This window comes from Vulpes vulpes, chromosome 12 (genome assembly GCF_048418805.1).
Source record: "Vulpes vulpes isolate BD-2025 chromosome 12, VulVul3, whole genome shotgun sequence".
Taxonomy (NCBI): domain Eukaryota; kingdom Metazoa; phylum Chordata; class Mammalia; order Carnivora; family Canidae; genus Vulpes; species Vulpes vulpes.
The window spans coordinates 71,986,704-72,002,535 of NC_132791.1; the positions used below are offsets into that span (position 1 = coordinate 71,986,704).

The window sequence follows — 15,832 nt, forward strand, 5'->3', positions numbered from 1 at the left end:
GAGCAGAGGCGGGCTCTGTCCCCAGGTGGGCAGGGAGCCTCGGACAGCTGTTCCCACGCCCCCGCCCCTGGCAGGACACAGTGTTCCATGTACCCAGCACCCTGGATGTACCAATGTTGTCACCTCCTCAGTCACCCAGGCTCTTCTCCTGCCTACCCAACACTGAGCATCTACTTTACTATGCACTGGGGCAGAAAGCTGGATGCGAGCCCTGCTGGGAGGCTTGGGTTGAGAAAGGGAACACGAATGGTAGGTTCTCAGCAGCAGCAGCATCTTTTCACTATCAGAGGTGTGCCCAGAGTGTGACAGGGAGTATTGGTACACATGGCTGTGTCCACCCTTATGACAGGGGTGGGTTTACTCCCTCCTCTGTTCGCTATAGCTCCAAGCCAAGTGTCTGTTATCGATAGCATTTGTTCAACAAAAGACCAGCAAATGAATAAATGGACCACCCCCCACCCCCACCGTGACACTCACCTGCACACTCTCATGCTCAGCATCCCCAGGCCCTGCATTTTCCTCATCAACATTTACAGGCTCTTCCAGAAACCTTAGTGAAAGAATGTATGTATGTCCTTAGTGAAATGACCAGGGGGATGAAGAGCAAGGAGATGGAATAGCAAGATGTAAATACTTGATACCAAAGACTGCTCTAGGGGATCTTAGGATCTTATTTCTGTTGTTCTGATGTAATTTGGTGATCTTCCAGCAGCTCACAAGGGCCTGGGCAGGGGGACCGTTTGTTCTCCAGATTTAGGCAAGTCAAACCAGCGTTTGCATCCTGGCTTTGCCATTGACTGGCTGTCATTGTCAGTGTGACTTTCGGTTCATCACTGTACCCCAGTTCCCCTCATCCACAAGTGGGGACAATATGGCAGGGGTGACTATGAAGATGAAAGAGACAACATGCGTGCATGTGCCTTGTCGAGAGCCTGGGGTACAGACAGAGTAACGTCAGGGGAAGCCTCATAGCACAGAGTCCCTCCCATCAGCAGTAGAGATGTCTCCACCGCACAGAATTATACAAGTCTTTATAGTTCTACCTTGACCCTTACGAGAGAGGAGGCATTCTGTGTGACATAGTGACTTCCACCAGCCCTCCAGGGGAAGTAGGGCTCTTTCACCACATAAAGAGTGGGGGTGCCAGGGCCTCCAGGACCTCTAATAGGACTGAATGGCTGTGAGAATACTTACTGTGCAAGAGTTGGAGGTTAGAGCAAAGCCAAGTCTACCTTTTGTCAGGGTGGTTACATCACACTGTCATATGGGAACTCCTTCTAGTGAGCTACCCAATGTGGGTATCTATACTTCAATTTCTTCATTGATCAATGGTCCTCACAGGATGATTATAAAGATGCAGTGAGAGCGTGCATGTACAACACCTACTCAGCCATGTGGCTGGTGATCCAGCATTCATATCGTGTCCTAGCAGCTACTGGCCAGAGCTCTGCTCACCTTTCGAATTCAGGAACTCATCAATAACGAACAGCTCTCAACAGTCCAAAGATACCATTCTGTCTTCTTGCTTTAATGATACCACTGGGCAGTTGGGCATCTGCTATTCCTTTGTAGGTGCTCGCTCACTCTCTCTCTCCAGCTACTTTTCAGCTCTTTTGTCTTTTGTGTTCTGTGATTTCATTATGTTGCTCTAAGGGCAGATTTCTTTTTTAATCTTAAAATTAACTTAAGGTATGACATACCTTAAAATTTAAGTGTCTACTTAGATGAGCTTTGATAAATTATATCTTTGAAACTATCATCCAATCAAGATATAGGGACGCCTGGGTAGCTCAGCGGTTAAGTGCCTGCCTTTGGCCCAGGATCGAGTCCCATGTCGGGTTCCCTACATGCAGCCTGTTTCTGCCTCTGCCTCTGCCTCTCTCTCTCTGCTGTCTCTCATGAATAAATAAATAAAATCTTTATTTGATTTTAAAATCTTTATTTTATTTATTCATGAGAGACAAAGAGTGAGAGAGAGAGACAGAGACAAAGAGAGAGAAGAGGCAGATACACAAGCAGAGGAAGAAGCAAGCTCCATGTAGGGAACCCAACATGGGACTTGATCCCAGGTCTCTAGGATCAGGCCCTGGGCTGAAGGCAGTGCTAAACCGCTGAGCCACCCCGGCTGCCCAACAAATAAAATCTTAAAAAAAAAAAGATTATAGAAAAAAAATTTAATTCAGATATAATGGACAAGATATGGAAAAATTTCATCATGCCCAAAAGTTCTCATGTGTCTTTATTTTTTTTTTAAAGATTCCTCTATTCATGAGAGACACCAAGAGAGGCAGAGACATATGCAGACGGAAAAGCAGGCTCACTGCAATGAGCCTGATGTGGGACTCGATCCCAGGACTCCAGGATCACAACCTGAGCCAAAGGCGGATGCTCAACCACTGAGCCACCCAGGCGCCCTCATGTGTCTTTAGAGGCAATTCTCTCCCCCAGAAAACTACTGATCCCTACAGCACTTAGTCTTTTGTGTTGGGCTTTTCTCACTTAGCAATGGTTTTGAGATTTGCCCGTGTTGTTTTGAATGTTGTAGTGTTCCATTGCATGAACATACCACAATCTGTTTATCCATTCACCTTCTGATTTATCTGTGTAGCCTTTTACCAATATCACATTGTCTTCAATTACTGCAGCATTATAGATCTTGAAATCAGGCTGTAGAAGTCCCCCAGCTTTGTTCTTTTCAAAATTGTCTCGGTAATTCTAGGCATTAGTATTTCTATATAAATTTTAGGGTCAGTTTGTCAATTTCTACAGAAAAAAAAAAAGCCCATTGGAATTCTGATTTGGATTAGGTTGTCTCTACCAATTTAGGATAAACTGAAATCTTCATGATACTGAGTTTTCCAATCCAGGAACATGTTACATGTCTTCATTAATATAGATCTTCTTTAATTTCTCTCAGCAATGTTTTGTAGTTTTTACTGAATAGATCTTGCACATTTTTTGTTATATTTATCCCTAAGTAACTGTTCTAAATGGTATAATTAAAAAGTTTAATTATGGGCTCTAATTTTCTTAATATTTAATATTTTATTTTGGGGGATTTTATTTTTTTAGATTTTATTTATTTGAGAGAGCATGCATGCAAGAGTGGGAGGACGGAGGGATCCCTGGGTGCCTCAGTGGCTTAGCTCCTGCCTTTGGCCCAGGGCGTGATCCTGGAGTCCCAGGATCGAGTCCTGCGTTGGGCTCCCGGCATGGAGCCTGCTTCTCCCTCTGCCTGTGTCTCTGCCTCTCTCTATATCATAAATAAATAAAATCTTAAAAAAAAGAAAAAGAGTTGGGGGAATGGGCAGAAGGAAAGGGGGAGGGGTTGAGGGAGAGGGGAGGGAGAAGCAGACTCCCTGCTGAGCATGGAGCCTTACACAGGGCTCAATCTCAGGACCCAGAGATCATGACCTGAGCCAAAGTAAGACACTTAACTGAGTCACCTAGGCACCCCTGTATGTTGACTTTGTATCCTTGTGATCTTGATAAAATATTAGTTCTAGTAGCATTTATATAGATTCGTTAGGATTTCCTATATATACAACCATGTTGTATATGATCAGGTCGTGATCCTGGAGTCCCGGGATCGAGTCCCACGTCGGGCTTCCTGCAGGGAGCCTGCTTCTCCCTCTGCCTGTGTCTCTGCCTCTCATGAATGAATAAATAAAATCTTTTATTTTATTTTATTTTATTTTTTTAAATCTTTAAAAAAACAAAACAAAACAAAAAAAACATGTTGTTTCCAAGTAAAATAATGACCTGGGATGCTTGGGTGGCTCAGTGGTTGAGCGTATGCCTTTAGCTCAGGGTGTGATCCTGGGGTCCTGGAATCAAGTCCTGCATTGGGATCCTCACAGGGAGGCTTCTCCCTCTGCCTGTGTCTCTGACTTTCTCTGTGTCTCTCGTGAATGAATATATAAAATCTTTAAAAAAAAAAAAAGAATGACTTTATCCGGTTTGAGATTTACTGTTTCCTAAATCCAAGAATGTAAGTGTTTGATTCTGGAAAATGCTTTAATCTTTTCACATATCGCCTCTGCCCCACTTTTCTTATTCTCTGTTGCTGGAACTATCCCCTGTAGCTTTCATGTTTTTCAACTCTCGTTTTTCCACCTTTTTATTTGTGTTGCATTGTGAATGAACACTTTCTTCAGATTTATCTTCCATTTCACTGATTCTCTCTTCAGCTACAGTTAATGCTTAACCTGTCCACTGAAATTTTAATTTCAATGATTCTACTTTTCATTTCTACAAACTCCTTTTGGTTCTTTTTCAAACCTAGTCATTTTTAAAAAGATTTTATTTATTTATTCATGAGAGACACAGATTGAGAGAGAGAGAGAGAGAGAGAGGCAGAGACACAGGCAGAGAAGCAGGCTCCATGCAGGGAGCCCGATGTGGGACTCGATCCCAGGACTCTGGGATCATGCCCTGGCCAAGGACAGACGCTCAAACCACTGAGCCAACCAGGTGTCCCTCTACTTAGTCATTTTTAAAAGTCCCTGGCTTCCTTTTTTTTTTCCTTTGTACTTTCTACCCCCAACATGCCGCTTGAACTCACAATCCTGAGATGAAGAGTTGCATGCTCTACCAACTAAGCCAGCCAGGTGGCCTGAACTACTTTGCTTCTTATATTATCAATCTTGCCTTTTATTTCATTAAATATATTAAATACACATTATGTATTCTGAAGTCTGTGTGTCTCACTTTCTCATCTGTTGTTTCTGTTGTCTTTTGCTCATGGTGACATGAATGTGTAATGATTTTTAACTCTGAGTATATGCTCCTTAGAACTTTATCTGTGGAAATTCTTTCAGGACTGTGTTGAAGATGTATGCTCCAGAGGAATTGCATTTACCTTTGCTTCCTTGAGCAGTTTAAAAATAAATTCCCAGTCTGAGGCTTTTCACACAGTGCATGTAAAAGGCTGAAAAGCCATGTGACAGCTTTCTTGTGTTTATAAAATCCTAGAGAGGATTTTATTGGCTGTATTCTTCAGCTAATACAAAGGTCAACAGCAGGCTCCCTGCTGCAGACAGGGTGCATTTGATCATTCATTGAAGGTATAGTATTTTGGGGACACAGCTTTATGTGGTGGTCTCCTACTGACCCCCCTCCCCGCCATGCTGAACAGGCCCTAGGCCTTGTCTTTGTCTCTTGCACCCCTCCCAGGGTCTAAGTGGAAGCTCCAGAGCACGTGGATTCATTACATCAGCAGCTCAGGTACTTACTCTCTGGATTTTGGCTTTTGCTTTATTTTTAACTTCTGATATTTTGTTTACTTCCCTATCATCTCATCAGTGTACTCCAAATACTATAGTTAGTATTTTTAGTTATTGTCAGAGGGAAGATTGTTCAGAGTAAATAATCACTGTATGGAAATCTAAGGGTTTTTTTTCCATTTTCTACTTCCACTAACCACTCAAGATGAACACAGGCCAAGATAAGATGCGTTTCTCAAACAACTATACCTGAGTGATATCTCTGAAATCTGTCCCTGCAGCAGATTTAATTTTTGGACATGGCATCTACAGTCAGCACCAGAGCCCTCACCATAAGTCTGAAAAACAAAAGAATACTAAGTTTAGAAAGCACTGACAGAATGTTGAGAAACAAATCCATTAGTGACATACCTTAGGAAGGGAAAAGCTATACGTTACAAGGCAGAAATCCTAATGACTGAGCACTGCTTCTGGAGTAATTTATTTATAGTCTCAGGAACAAATATTTCTGGTTTATCTGGCGACTATCCTTCTAGCACTGAGAACTCTACATATCAAAGACAAACTCAGTCCCAAACCCCACACTAAATGGTTAATAAACATGAATAAGAAATTTGGAAGGGCACTTGGGTGGCTCATTGGCTGAACATCTGCCCTTGGCTCAGGTCGTGATCCTGGGGTCCTGGGACTGAGTCTTGCATCCGTCTCCCCACAGGGAGTCTGCTTCTCCCTCTGCCTATGTCTTTGCCTCTCTGTGTCTCTCATGAATAAATAAATAAAATCTTAATTTTTTTTTTGGAAGAGAAGCAACACGAACCACCAACTGATATTCACTGATAATCAAAGCAACATAAAATAAAAGTACTTTTTTTTTTTTCCACTTAGCAGTCACCCATTTGTTTCACAATATTTATTTAGCACCTCTTATGTGCCAGGGCCATGGACTAGTTAAGGACAATAAGGGGAGTAGACAAAAATCACTGTCATCATGGAGTGTACATTCTAGTGAGAGGAGACAGACAATAAATGTATAAATTGACTATGTGGCCATTAGGTGATGGAAGTACCATCAAGGAAAATAAGGCAATGAAAGGGTAGAGTGGAGACAGAGTAGACAATTTTATATAAGGTGTTCAGGAACAGATCACTAAGGTGATGCCTGGGCACAAACTAGGAAAATATGAGGGCAGAAGCCATGAAGATACCTAGGGGAAAGCATTTGACAAAAGTAATGAAATGGACACAAGAGCAAGGACCCTGAGCCTGGAATTTTTGAGGAACATGGCTAGAGCTGAGTGGTCTGGGGGAAAACAACAGGAGATGAGGTTTGAGTGTAGTCCCTACCACAGGCAAAGTCAGCCTCATGGGCATGAGACCTGTTCTGTTATGGCCATGCTGAAAACATTTTTTGGTTTTATTTTTGAAATTCTTATTTTTGAACTTGTGTAAGTGAAGTCTGATGGGACAAAGGATCATGTCTGTAAGCAGAGAAATACACAATATATGTGTCCACTGTTCCTTACCACACCATTTGCATCACATGCTTGATGATCCAGGGGCACAGGATTCCAGTTGACTCACAACAAACACGTGGGAGTGTACACAGAGAGTCCGAGTGTAGATGCTGTTTGCCATCTACATCTGAGTATGTGGAGGCACCCACAGGGTGAGATGCCAGGCTTCCACTGGAACAAGAACTTGCTTCAGATGCAGAAGGCAAGGGTGTTCTAAATAAACATACACAACCAACCAAGGAACCCTATCATATCTTTTTTATTCCTGTTACTTGCCTAGAACAGCTGATCACTTCTGCTAAAAATGATGACATGGAAGGAAAGGGCAAGACAGAGACTTTCCTTTCCCTCAGTCCTTCCTTATGCATCAGGAAACTGATGGGGGAGCATGGGGCTGGGGGAAAATGTGTGCATATCAATAAGTAGAGTAAAAACAGCTGAGTTAATTTTGTGTAGCATTTCCAGTGGTAAGAATGAAATATGTAGGCATATATGAGCTCCAAAACACAACCTGGGTAATTTGGATGATCCTGCACATACAGTAAATGCTCTTATGTTATTCTGCATATGGACTAAACACTCTTTGCATTTTAAACTGGTGTTGTAGGATATCAATGGCAAAATTAATGCTAATAAACTTAAAATATTAGTTTTTCTTTACTTAGGAAGACATTCAACAGTAAATAAACTCATTATTGGGCAGCCCGGGTGGCTCAGCGGTTTAGCGCCGCCTTCGGCCCAGGGCCTGATCCTGGAGACCCAGGATCGAGACCCATGTCAGGCTCCCTGCATGGAGCCTGCTTCTCCCTCTGCCTGTGTCTCTGCCTCTCTCTCTCTCTTTCTCTGTGTCTCTCATGAATGAATACATAAAATTAAAAAATAAATAAACACATTATGAAAAGTCAAGAGAATCCAGGAAAGAAAGGAAAAGCTTAATATTTTAGTACCTTTTACAGCTCTGCTTTTGAACAAGGGGCCTCACATTTTCCTTTTGTACCAGGCACTGTACGTGGCCTTGTAAGACTATGGATTTTGCTCTAACCTGGAAGGTTGGGGAGACTGACTTGGCCCAACACATGTTTTAGTAGGACATTTGGGCCACAGCACTGAGGGCAGACTATACCGCAGCAACAGGGGGGCTGGGCTGGCAGGAGTTTGCTGCAAACAGTGGTGTGGCTCAGACCACTGTAGTGACAAGTGGTCAGTCTGGGTACATCCTCAAAGGGGAGCTGACAAGATCTGCTGATGGACAAGATGAAGAGTATTAGGGAAAAAAAAAAAAAAGAGGAGTCATGGATGACTTCCAGGTTTTTTTTAGTCCAAACAACTAACCAGGGACTTGGCACACAGGAGATGAGGATGACTGTGGGAGAGCAGGTGCGTAGGGCCTTCTGTTTGGAAAGATGGATTCTGGATGACTATCAGAGAACCAGGAGAGAGCTGAATGGGCAGATCTGAGGTCTGAGACAGATACCCCAGAGCTGTGAGACGATCTCCTCTTGGATCACTAAGGAGGAGAGGTCAACAAACTTGTATCACTGGAGCAGAGGCCAACAGACTGAATACCAGAGCATTCTCACGTTTAGAAGCTGGGGAAATGGGAAAAAGCTAGCACAGAGGACTGAAACACAGCAGAAAGACAGCAGGAGAACCAGAGTGGGATGACTGGAAGTCTGAGTGAACACAATGTTTTGAGGAGGACATGACAAACTGTAACAGATGCCACCAACAGGTCAAGCCGCTGGGGGACTGAGAATTCACCGTGGATTTTAGCAAATGGAGATCACTGCTCACTTCGACAGGAGTCATTTTACTGGACTGCAGGGAATAAAGTCCAGCTGGGGCAAGTTCAAATTAGAATGGGAGAGAACTGAAGACTGCAACGGCAAAGCTTTGTAAGGCGTTGATCTGGCATAAATGGCTGAGTGTATGCGCGCCAGCGAGGGAGGGACCAGACCACTGCTGAATGCTCAAATCATTCTCCCCTCATCTGGGCACAAACTGGACTAAGTTTTCTGGTTTTCCTTGCAATTCTTTCTAGTGGGATGGGAGCCACTTCTAGGCCTGACCCCTAAAAGCCTCCTGGGTAGTTCCTTCATGTTCTTGCCCTTCAGTGGCTGCAGGGACCAGGCCTCTGGGACTTAACAGAACCTCAAGATGAAGGGTGCCTGGGTCCCTGAATGACCACACCCAGGATGTCTGCCCTGTTGATTTTAATCCCTTCCAAGACCATTACAAGAGCAAGAGGGACAATTTCTATTGTGTTAGGCTACACCATTTTGTCGTCTATTTGTCACTGTGGCCTAGTCTACCATAAGCCATGCCCCACTGCACATGCATGGAGGCGCTGAGACGAATGCAGGGCCTCCTCAAGGAGAATTTAGAAATATAAGCTGACATGGAAAATGAGTAGCAGTCACCATCTCACAAGCCAGCTCCTTGTCTTCGGAGACCCAATCTTGGGGTGGGCCTCAGCAGCTCTACTGCTGACCAATGACCCGATCCTATTCCGACCAACCCAGTTGGCTGGACCAGATGTGGACATCTGGGTCAACTGAGCCAATCAGATCGCTTCCCCCAGTTTATTAATTGGGATTCAGCTATTCTAGTTGGCTTGAAGTGAGAGTCTGTGGTCGGTGGGTGGAGTAGGTTACTGTGAGCTATCTGGGGAGAGAGAGGAAGGGGAGGAAAAAATGATATTTGCATTGTCCACAGCTTTGCGGACCTTCAAGGGCTCAGGGATTTTCATCCTCCCTTGCTTTCCCCAAGATACCCCATTACTTTGCCAGTACTTTTTTTTTTTTTCCTGAAACCGTTCTGAAGTGTCTTTTTTCTACTTGCAATCAAAAGAATCTTCGTTAAAAGACATCCTTTGAAATAGCAACTTAACTTCAAGGAAATCACTGGTCAAGTGAAGAAAGAGCTTTTGTAAGAACCCTCATTGCAGAGTTGTTCATAACAATGAAAACAAAAATCAACCTAAGTGCCAGTCACTGTGGGATTGGTCATTTCCTGATTCAATAAATATTCACTGAACGATCACTTACTATGCCAGGCACATGATATGTGCAGAGGGCGGATCAGTAAACAAAACAGGCAGAGCTTTTGCTCTCATGGCACTTCCATGAGATAAGCAACACTCATGTAAACACACTCGAATATGATTACATATATTTTTAAAAGATTTTATTTATTTATTCATAGAGATGCAGAGAGAGAGAGAGAGAGGCAGGGACACAGGCAGAGGGAGAAGCAGGCTCCATGCAGAGAGCCTGACGTGGGACTTGATCCAGGGTCTCCAGGATCACGCCCTGGGCTGCAGGTGGCGCTAAACCGCTGCGCCACCGGGGATGCCCCTCGAATATGATTATCTAAATCAGGGCAGTGAGGAGAGCAAGGGGAAGCCCCAACAAGGAGCACAAAGGCCATAAGGGTGCAGCATGTCTAGACTATTTCAAGATCTGAAAGCAAAGGCCTCATGGCCGAAGACGGAAAACAGGCAGCTGAAGCGGGAGAGGTGGCATGGGGGGGCCAGAGAAGGTGAACAAGGGGCTCAATAAGGCAAAGGGTGCAGACAGGCTGTGCTATGAAAGACATGAGGTGGAGCAATAGGTATGGTATCCATATGAAAAGAATCTAAGTGGCCTAAATAAGAGCGTTTATCCTTTATCCCGAGCTTCCTTCAGTCCTTAGGTTCTCTCTTGAACATCTCCTGATGACCTCCACTTCCTGAGCTCCCCTTGTCCTCAAACTGCACGCATGGACATGCACCCAGCCAGTTGGGTCTGACTGCCCAGTCATCTTCTTACAGGCCCTGCATTTTCCTTGCCATTTGCTCAGTCTAGGTTTTTTTTTTTTTTTTTTTTTTTTTTAAGATTTACTTATTTATTTGAGAACACAAGCAGAGTGAGAGGGAGAGAGAGAAGCAGACTCTCCACCCAGCACAGAACCCCACTTGGGGCTCAACCCCAGGACCCCAGATCATGACCTAAGCCAAAGGCAGATGCTTAATTGACTGAGCTACCCAGGTGCCCTGTTCAATCTAGTTCTAATTGCCCTGTGTGTGTGCATCAGTTTCTCTTCCACATGTACAGATCTATGAAGGCGAGAATGACAAAGCTTTGCCGCCCTTCTTTCTCCTATGCCTGCACACAGAAAGTACTCAGTAAAAACTTGCTGACTGAATAAGCAAAGGAAGGTAAATTTCCATCCATTTTACTCCTTGAAGGAAGAGGAACCTAGGAGTAGATGTTCTTGATCTAGTGAACTTGGTCCCAATACTGGAATGCTGGGACTCCACAGAAACATGCTTTTCTGCAGGGCTGGGTTTACCACCCGCCTCTCGCCCCCTCGCTTTCTGGCTTGGCTACTAGATGCCCTGTTTCTCAGGACTCACCTGCAAAAATGACTGCTTCTCTCCACAAGCTTTGCATGTCCACTTGAGACTCTTTTTCTCCTACAATGAAATCCCAGAAATTTGGCTTAATTCTTTAAAACAGGTAGAAATGAATAAAAACTAATGATTTCAAAAGATCAAGGGAAAAGAATAAAATTCTAAAAACAAACAAACATATATGTATAAAAAGCTAATGGATTATAAAGGTGGCATTTTAGGAGTGAGGAAAAAACAGACTATGTAATAAATGGTGCTGGGAAAACTAGCTATCCATATGAAACAAAATCAAGCAGATCTCTGCTACTTCCACATTTTAATTTCAATTCTTGAGAAATCTAAGTGAGTTCTCTCTTAACATGATAAAATACCTTATATTCAGCTCTAAAACTGGAAAGTCACTGCCAGTATGCCTATGAAAATCAAGAACAAGCCAAAAAGCCCCACTATAGTTGACCATTGTTATTTTTCTGCTAATGGAATTGGAAAAGAAAAAGTAATAAGAGGTATGAAAACTGGAGAGGAGGGAAAAATTGTTTTAGATTTTTTTAACCTGAGAACTCAAGAAAATCAAATGAAAAACTACTAAAAACATTAAGACAATCTAATATAGTGAGGTTGAGTACAAAGTTAATATAGCTTCAAAAGTTAACAGAGCCTGGATGCCTGGGTGGCTCAGTGGTTAAACGTCTGCCTTCGGCTCAGGGTGTGATCCTGGAGCCCTGGGCTCTGAGTCCCGCATCGGGCTCCCTGCATGGAGCCTGCTTCTCCCTCTGCCTATGTCTCTGCCTCTTTCTCTGTCTCTCGTGAATAAGTAAATCAAATCTTTAAAAAAAAAAAAAAAAAGCTAACAGTCTTTATGTAAGTATCTAGTCAGAAAAGGTAATGGAAGAGTCCATTTATAATACCAACAAAGAAAATGTTATCACGGGGCACCAAAGTTCCTTGAAAAAATGGAATGAAGTAGCATGCTAAACATCAAAAAGATTCCTGGGCTGATTTATAAAAATTAATATGAGTATGATCCTAATACAAAAACCATCAGGTTTTTTTGAAGTACCCCAAAGGTTTCTAAGGAAGCCAAGCAGTACCAAATACAAATTTATGTAGACATATCCTACAATTCAGCAATTCTAAATCTCTAGTCTCTCTCTTCAAACACCATAAAAATACTCCTTTCTATGGGTACCTCTACAAGGAGGAAATGCACGTTAAAGAAAAAAATAGGTCTGGAAGGACACACAGTAACTGGCTAGCTCTAGGGGTCTGGAGATAGTAAGAAATAACAGTATCTTTGCAATCAGACAGCCCTGGGCCTGCCATTTATTAGATAGACCCCAGGATTTCTGTATTTTCATCTCTGTAAAATGAGGATGATAGATACCTAGTCCAGAGATTGTTGAAACTAAATGGGATGTGTGAAATTGTCACCTCTGCAACTACTGTTAACTCTTTTCTCCCTTTAGGTTCAAATCACTTTTCCTAGTTGAAATAACTGTGAGAGTATGCACATTATGTATGTGTAATAATTTAAAAATGGAAATGACTTCCATTTAATCTCAACTCCTAAAATACAGTCCAAAAAGTGAAGTAAAAATGATTTCTGAGCCCCCCAAAGAGCCCTTGGGGTCTCAGCAGGTGGACGGGTGCATACTCAGCATCCGACTTCTAAACATTCACTTTGAACAAGTTTGATGTTATCCTTTTTCTGGGCACAGCAGGTAAGAGGGGAAAGAGAGAACTGTCAGGACATACACTTGACGGCAGTGTTGGGTGACATCAAGGACTAAGGTGAGATACCATCCAGGACAAGACAGGCTAAGTGACATCCCTTATCTTGCATCTCCAAAGTCAGGGAAGCAAAACGTTTTAGAATTTCTGAGGACTGTGTTTCAAAAACTTCACTCTTGGGTTGTTCACCATTTGGGGAACAGGCATGAGTCCCTCCTCATACGATGGAGACACTGCAGAGCAAAAGGGTGACAGCAAGGCATGCCCAGTTGTGCCTCAGTTTGAAAACTGTCATTTCTGGCGCCTGGGTGGCTCAGGCCATGACCCTGGGGTCCTGGGATCCAGCCCCATATCAGGTTCCCTGCCCGGCTGGGAGTCTGCCTCTCCCTCCTGCTTCTTGTGCTCTCCCTCTCTCTTTCTCTCAAGTAAATAAATACAATCTAACAAAAACAACAAACAAACCAAGGGACACCTGGGTGGCTCCGTGGTTGAGCATCTGCCTTTGGCTCAGGTCATGATCCCGGGGTCCTGGGATCGAGTCCCACATCGGGCTCCCCAAAGGGAGCCTGCTTCTCCCTCTGCCTGCGTCTCTGCCTCTCTCTGATGTAGCTTTCATGAATAAGCAAATAAAATCTTTAAAAACAAACAAACAAGACAATAACCCTGTCATCTCCCCAGTAGTTAAATTAAGAAAGAGCCACTTTGGGGTAGGCTATCCTCGACAAGCTTTCTCCAACTAGCTCCAAGAAGTCACGAGGCCGCCTCCGCAGAAACCATTACCCCTGGTTTCTACGAATCTTATAACCACGTCAAAAACATTAAAAACAACAACAAAAAGACAAACAACAACAACAGTAAAACGTTACGAAGAGATACCAAAACCCAGTCCTCAGAGCCAGTCATGGAGCCCGGCGTCAGGGAGGCCCAGTACCGCACCGCGGGGCAAGGCCCTCCAACTCCCGCCCGCCACTGCCGCGCCCGGAGGGGGAGCCCGTGCCCACCCCACCTGGTGTGCTTGGAAGAGGCGACAGCTGAAGCACCGCAGCACCCTGGCCCGCTGAGCGCGCGACATTGCGGCCGCCGCCGCCGTCGCCGTCGCTCAAACGCCCCGTCCTCCCGGCGGCCCCCGCGCAGCCTCCAGCTCGCGCGCAGAGTCCTCTAGACCCCGCCGTCTCGCGTGCGCGTGCGCCTGCGCTTGGGCCCGCCCCCCGCCCCCCGCCCCCACGGAAGCGTTCGGGCCTCTCTAGCTCGTGGAGCGCCTCGGCGGTCGGCCGCGGGGTCGCTGACTGCGGGGCGCCGGCCCTCGGTCTGCCGCCGGGTCGGTCGTTTGGGGGCTTGCGTCAGCCTCGCCACCCACGTGCTGTGTGAGCGCGGGCCGGCTCCCGTTTCCTCCTAAAGCCCGATCCCGCGCTGGGGCTGGCTGGGACGTTGAGCTTGCCAGGGCGGCGCCCCAGCTGCCGCTGCGGGTTCGGTCTCGCGCGGAAGACAGCGGGAGGGCGCCGCCCGCCCCGGCCCGCCCCGCCCCCTGGCGCCCGCGGGTGCGGTGTGCAGGACCTGTGGGCCTGAGGCCGAGGGCTGCGGACCCCGGGACCCCGGGACCCCGGGAGGGATTCCCAGAGAGCGAGGGGGAACTAGCCCCTGCTGCAGCCCGGAGGCGGGTCGCGGGACCCTAACCCGGCCCGCCCACACCTCCCAGTGCCGAGAACATAAGCCACACTGTTAGCGTTATAACACCCGGTGGGGGGAGAGGGGCCCTTGCTACCGGACTCAGTAGCAGGGTAAACTGGAAAGACCGTTACGGAAAACGATCTGGCAATGACCCTTACGCTGAGAAAATGACTCCCCCGACTTAGAATTTATGTGCCAGTGTTCACCGACCCATAACGGGAGAATGGAAATAGACACGCCACAGAGTCGTCGCTTACTGAGACTCAAAATGGACCATGAAGCATGCAGGTCAATTACAGAGACTGAGTTTGGCCTGAAAATGCTGGCATGTGTATTGATGGGAAGCAAAGAAGTTACAAAGAGGATATAATTTTAATTACGTAAAGCCAGGCGTTATTTATTTCCGAGGTGGAAGGGTTAAGGTTATAGATGATTTAGAACTGTTGGATTATGTTTGAGGGGCATCTAGGTGGCTCAGACGGCTAAGTGTCTGACTTCTGCTTAGGTCATGATCCTGGAGTCCTGGGATCCAGCACCTCTCCACCCCCCACCCCACCCCCCGCTGTTGTCACTCTTTCTCTGGTGCTGTCAAATACAATCTTGAAAAAAAAAAAAAAACGTTTGAGAAGCTGAATTTACAAACGGACTGTGACTAGACCACATATGATGACCTTTATAGCAACCAACCCCCAATCCCCGAAGCCAAACTACAACCTCTAGAGCAGACAGGACTTGGTCAGTAACTGCCAATTTCCCTATATTCTGCACTCTTTATCTCAGGACCAACCAGAGAAACCCAGTTATGCACCACACACCAACAGAAAAGACATCCTTCTAGTTAGCCAGCACCCCCTTGATTAGAGGCAGGTAGCCTCTAATCAGAGCACACCCGAAGCCTTCTCTTGTTTTCACTGAAGGCTTTCCCCACTCCTCTTGAGGTCTCTGCCAAGGGCACGTGATGACAGCTGCCTCCTTTTTTATATAGCAAGCTCTAGATATATGGTCCCTGCTCTCACTTCGGTGGTCTGTTTATTTCCCCCGTGTTTGACTTATTGTGGCTGAAAGCAAGAGGCATCTAAAAAGAATGTTTTATGCTTAATGAAAATAGAATAAACATTTCATGGGTCACCTAGGTGGCTCAGTCGGTGATGCGTGTCTCTTGATTTCCGCCCAGGTCATGATCTCTGGGGTTCTGAGATCCAGCGCAGAGTCTGCTTGAGATTCTTCCTCTCCTGCTCCCTCTGCCTACCGTGTATGCATGCTCTCTAAAATCTTAAAATTTTTTCATACTGGTATGGGTT

The 15,832-nt window shown here is 45.4% G+C and overlaps 1 protein-coding gene across 10 annotated transcripts in view; it reads right to left on the bottom strand.

Moving 5' to 3' along the window:
- Positions 1-14,310, bottom strand: part of MRNIP (MRN complex interacting protein) — a 30,315-nt gene extending 16,005 nt beyond the window's left edge. For 2 of the 10 annotated variants that reach the window (XR_003237473.2, XM_026015384.2), the window contains exons 1-4: positions 13,870-14,047; positions 11,136-11,195; positions 5,475-5,563; positions 478-550 (exon numbers count right to left, since the gene is read on the bottom strand). Coding sequence is in view for 9 of the 10 variants with exons in the window: in XM_026015384.2 (XP_025871169.1) it covers positions 478-550; positions 5,475-5,563; positions 11,136-11,195; positions 13,870-13,935 (288 nt within the window). In the remaining variant the exon portion in view is untranslated. Of the gene's footprint in view, positions 1-477; positions 551-5,474; positions 5,564-11,135; positions 11,196-13,869 lie in introns of all 10 variants that reach the window. The other 8 variants (XM_072731866.1, XM_026015382.2, XM_026015381.2 and 5 more) reach the window with 8 other exon arrangements.
- Positions 14,311-15,832: the final 1,522 nt, after the last annotated feature.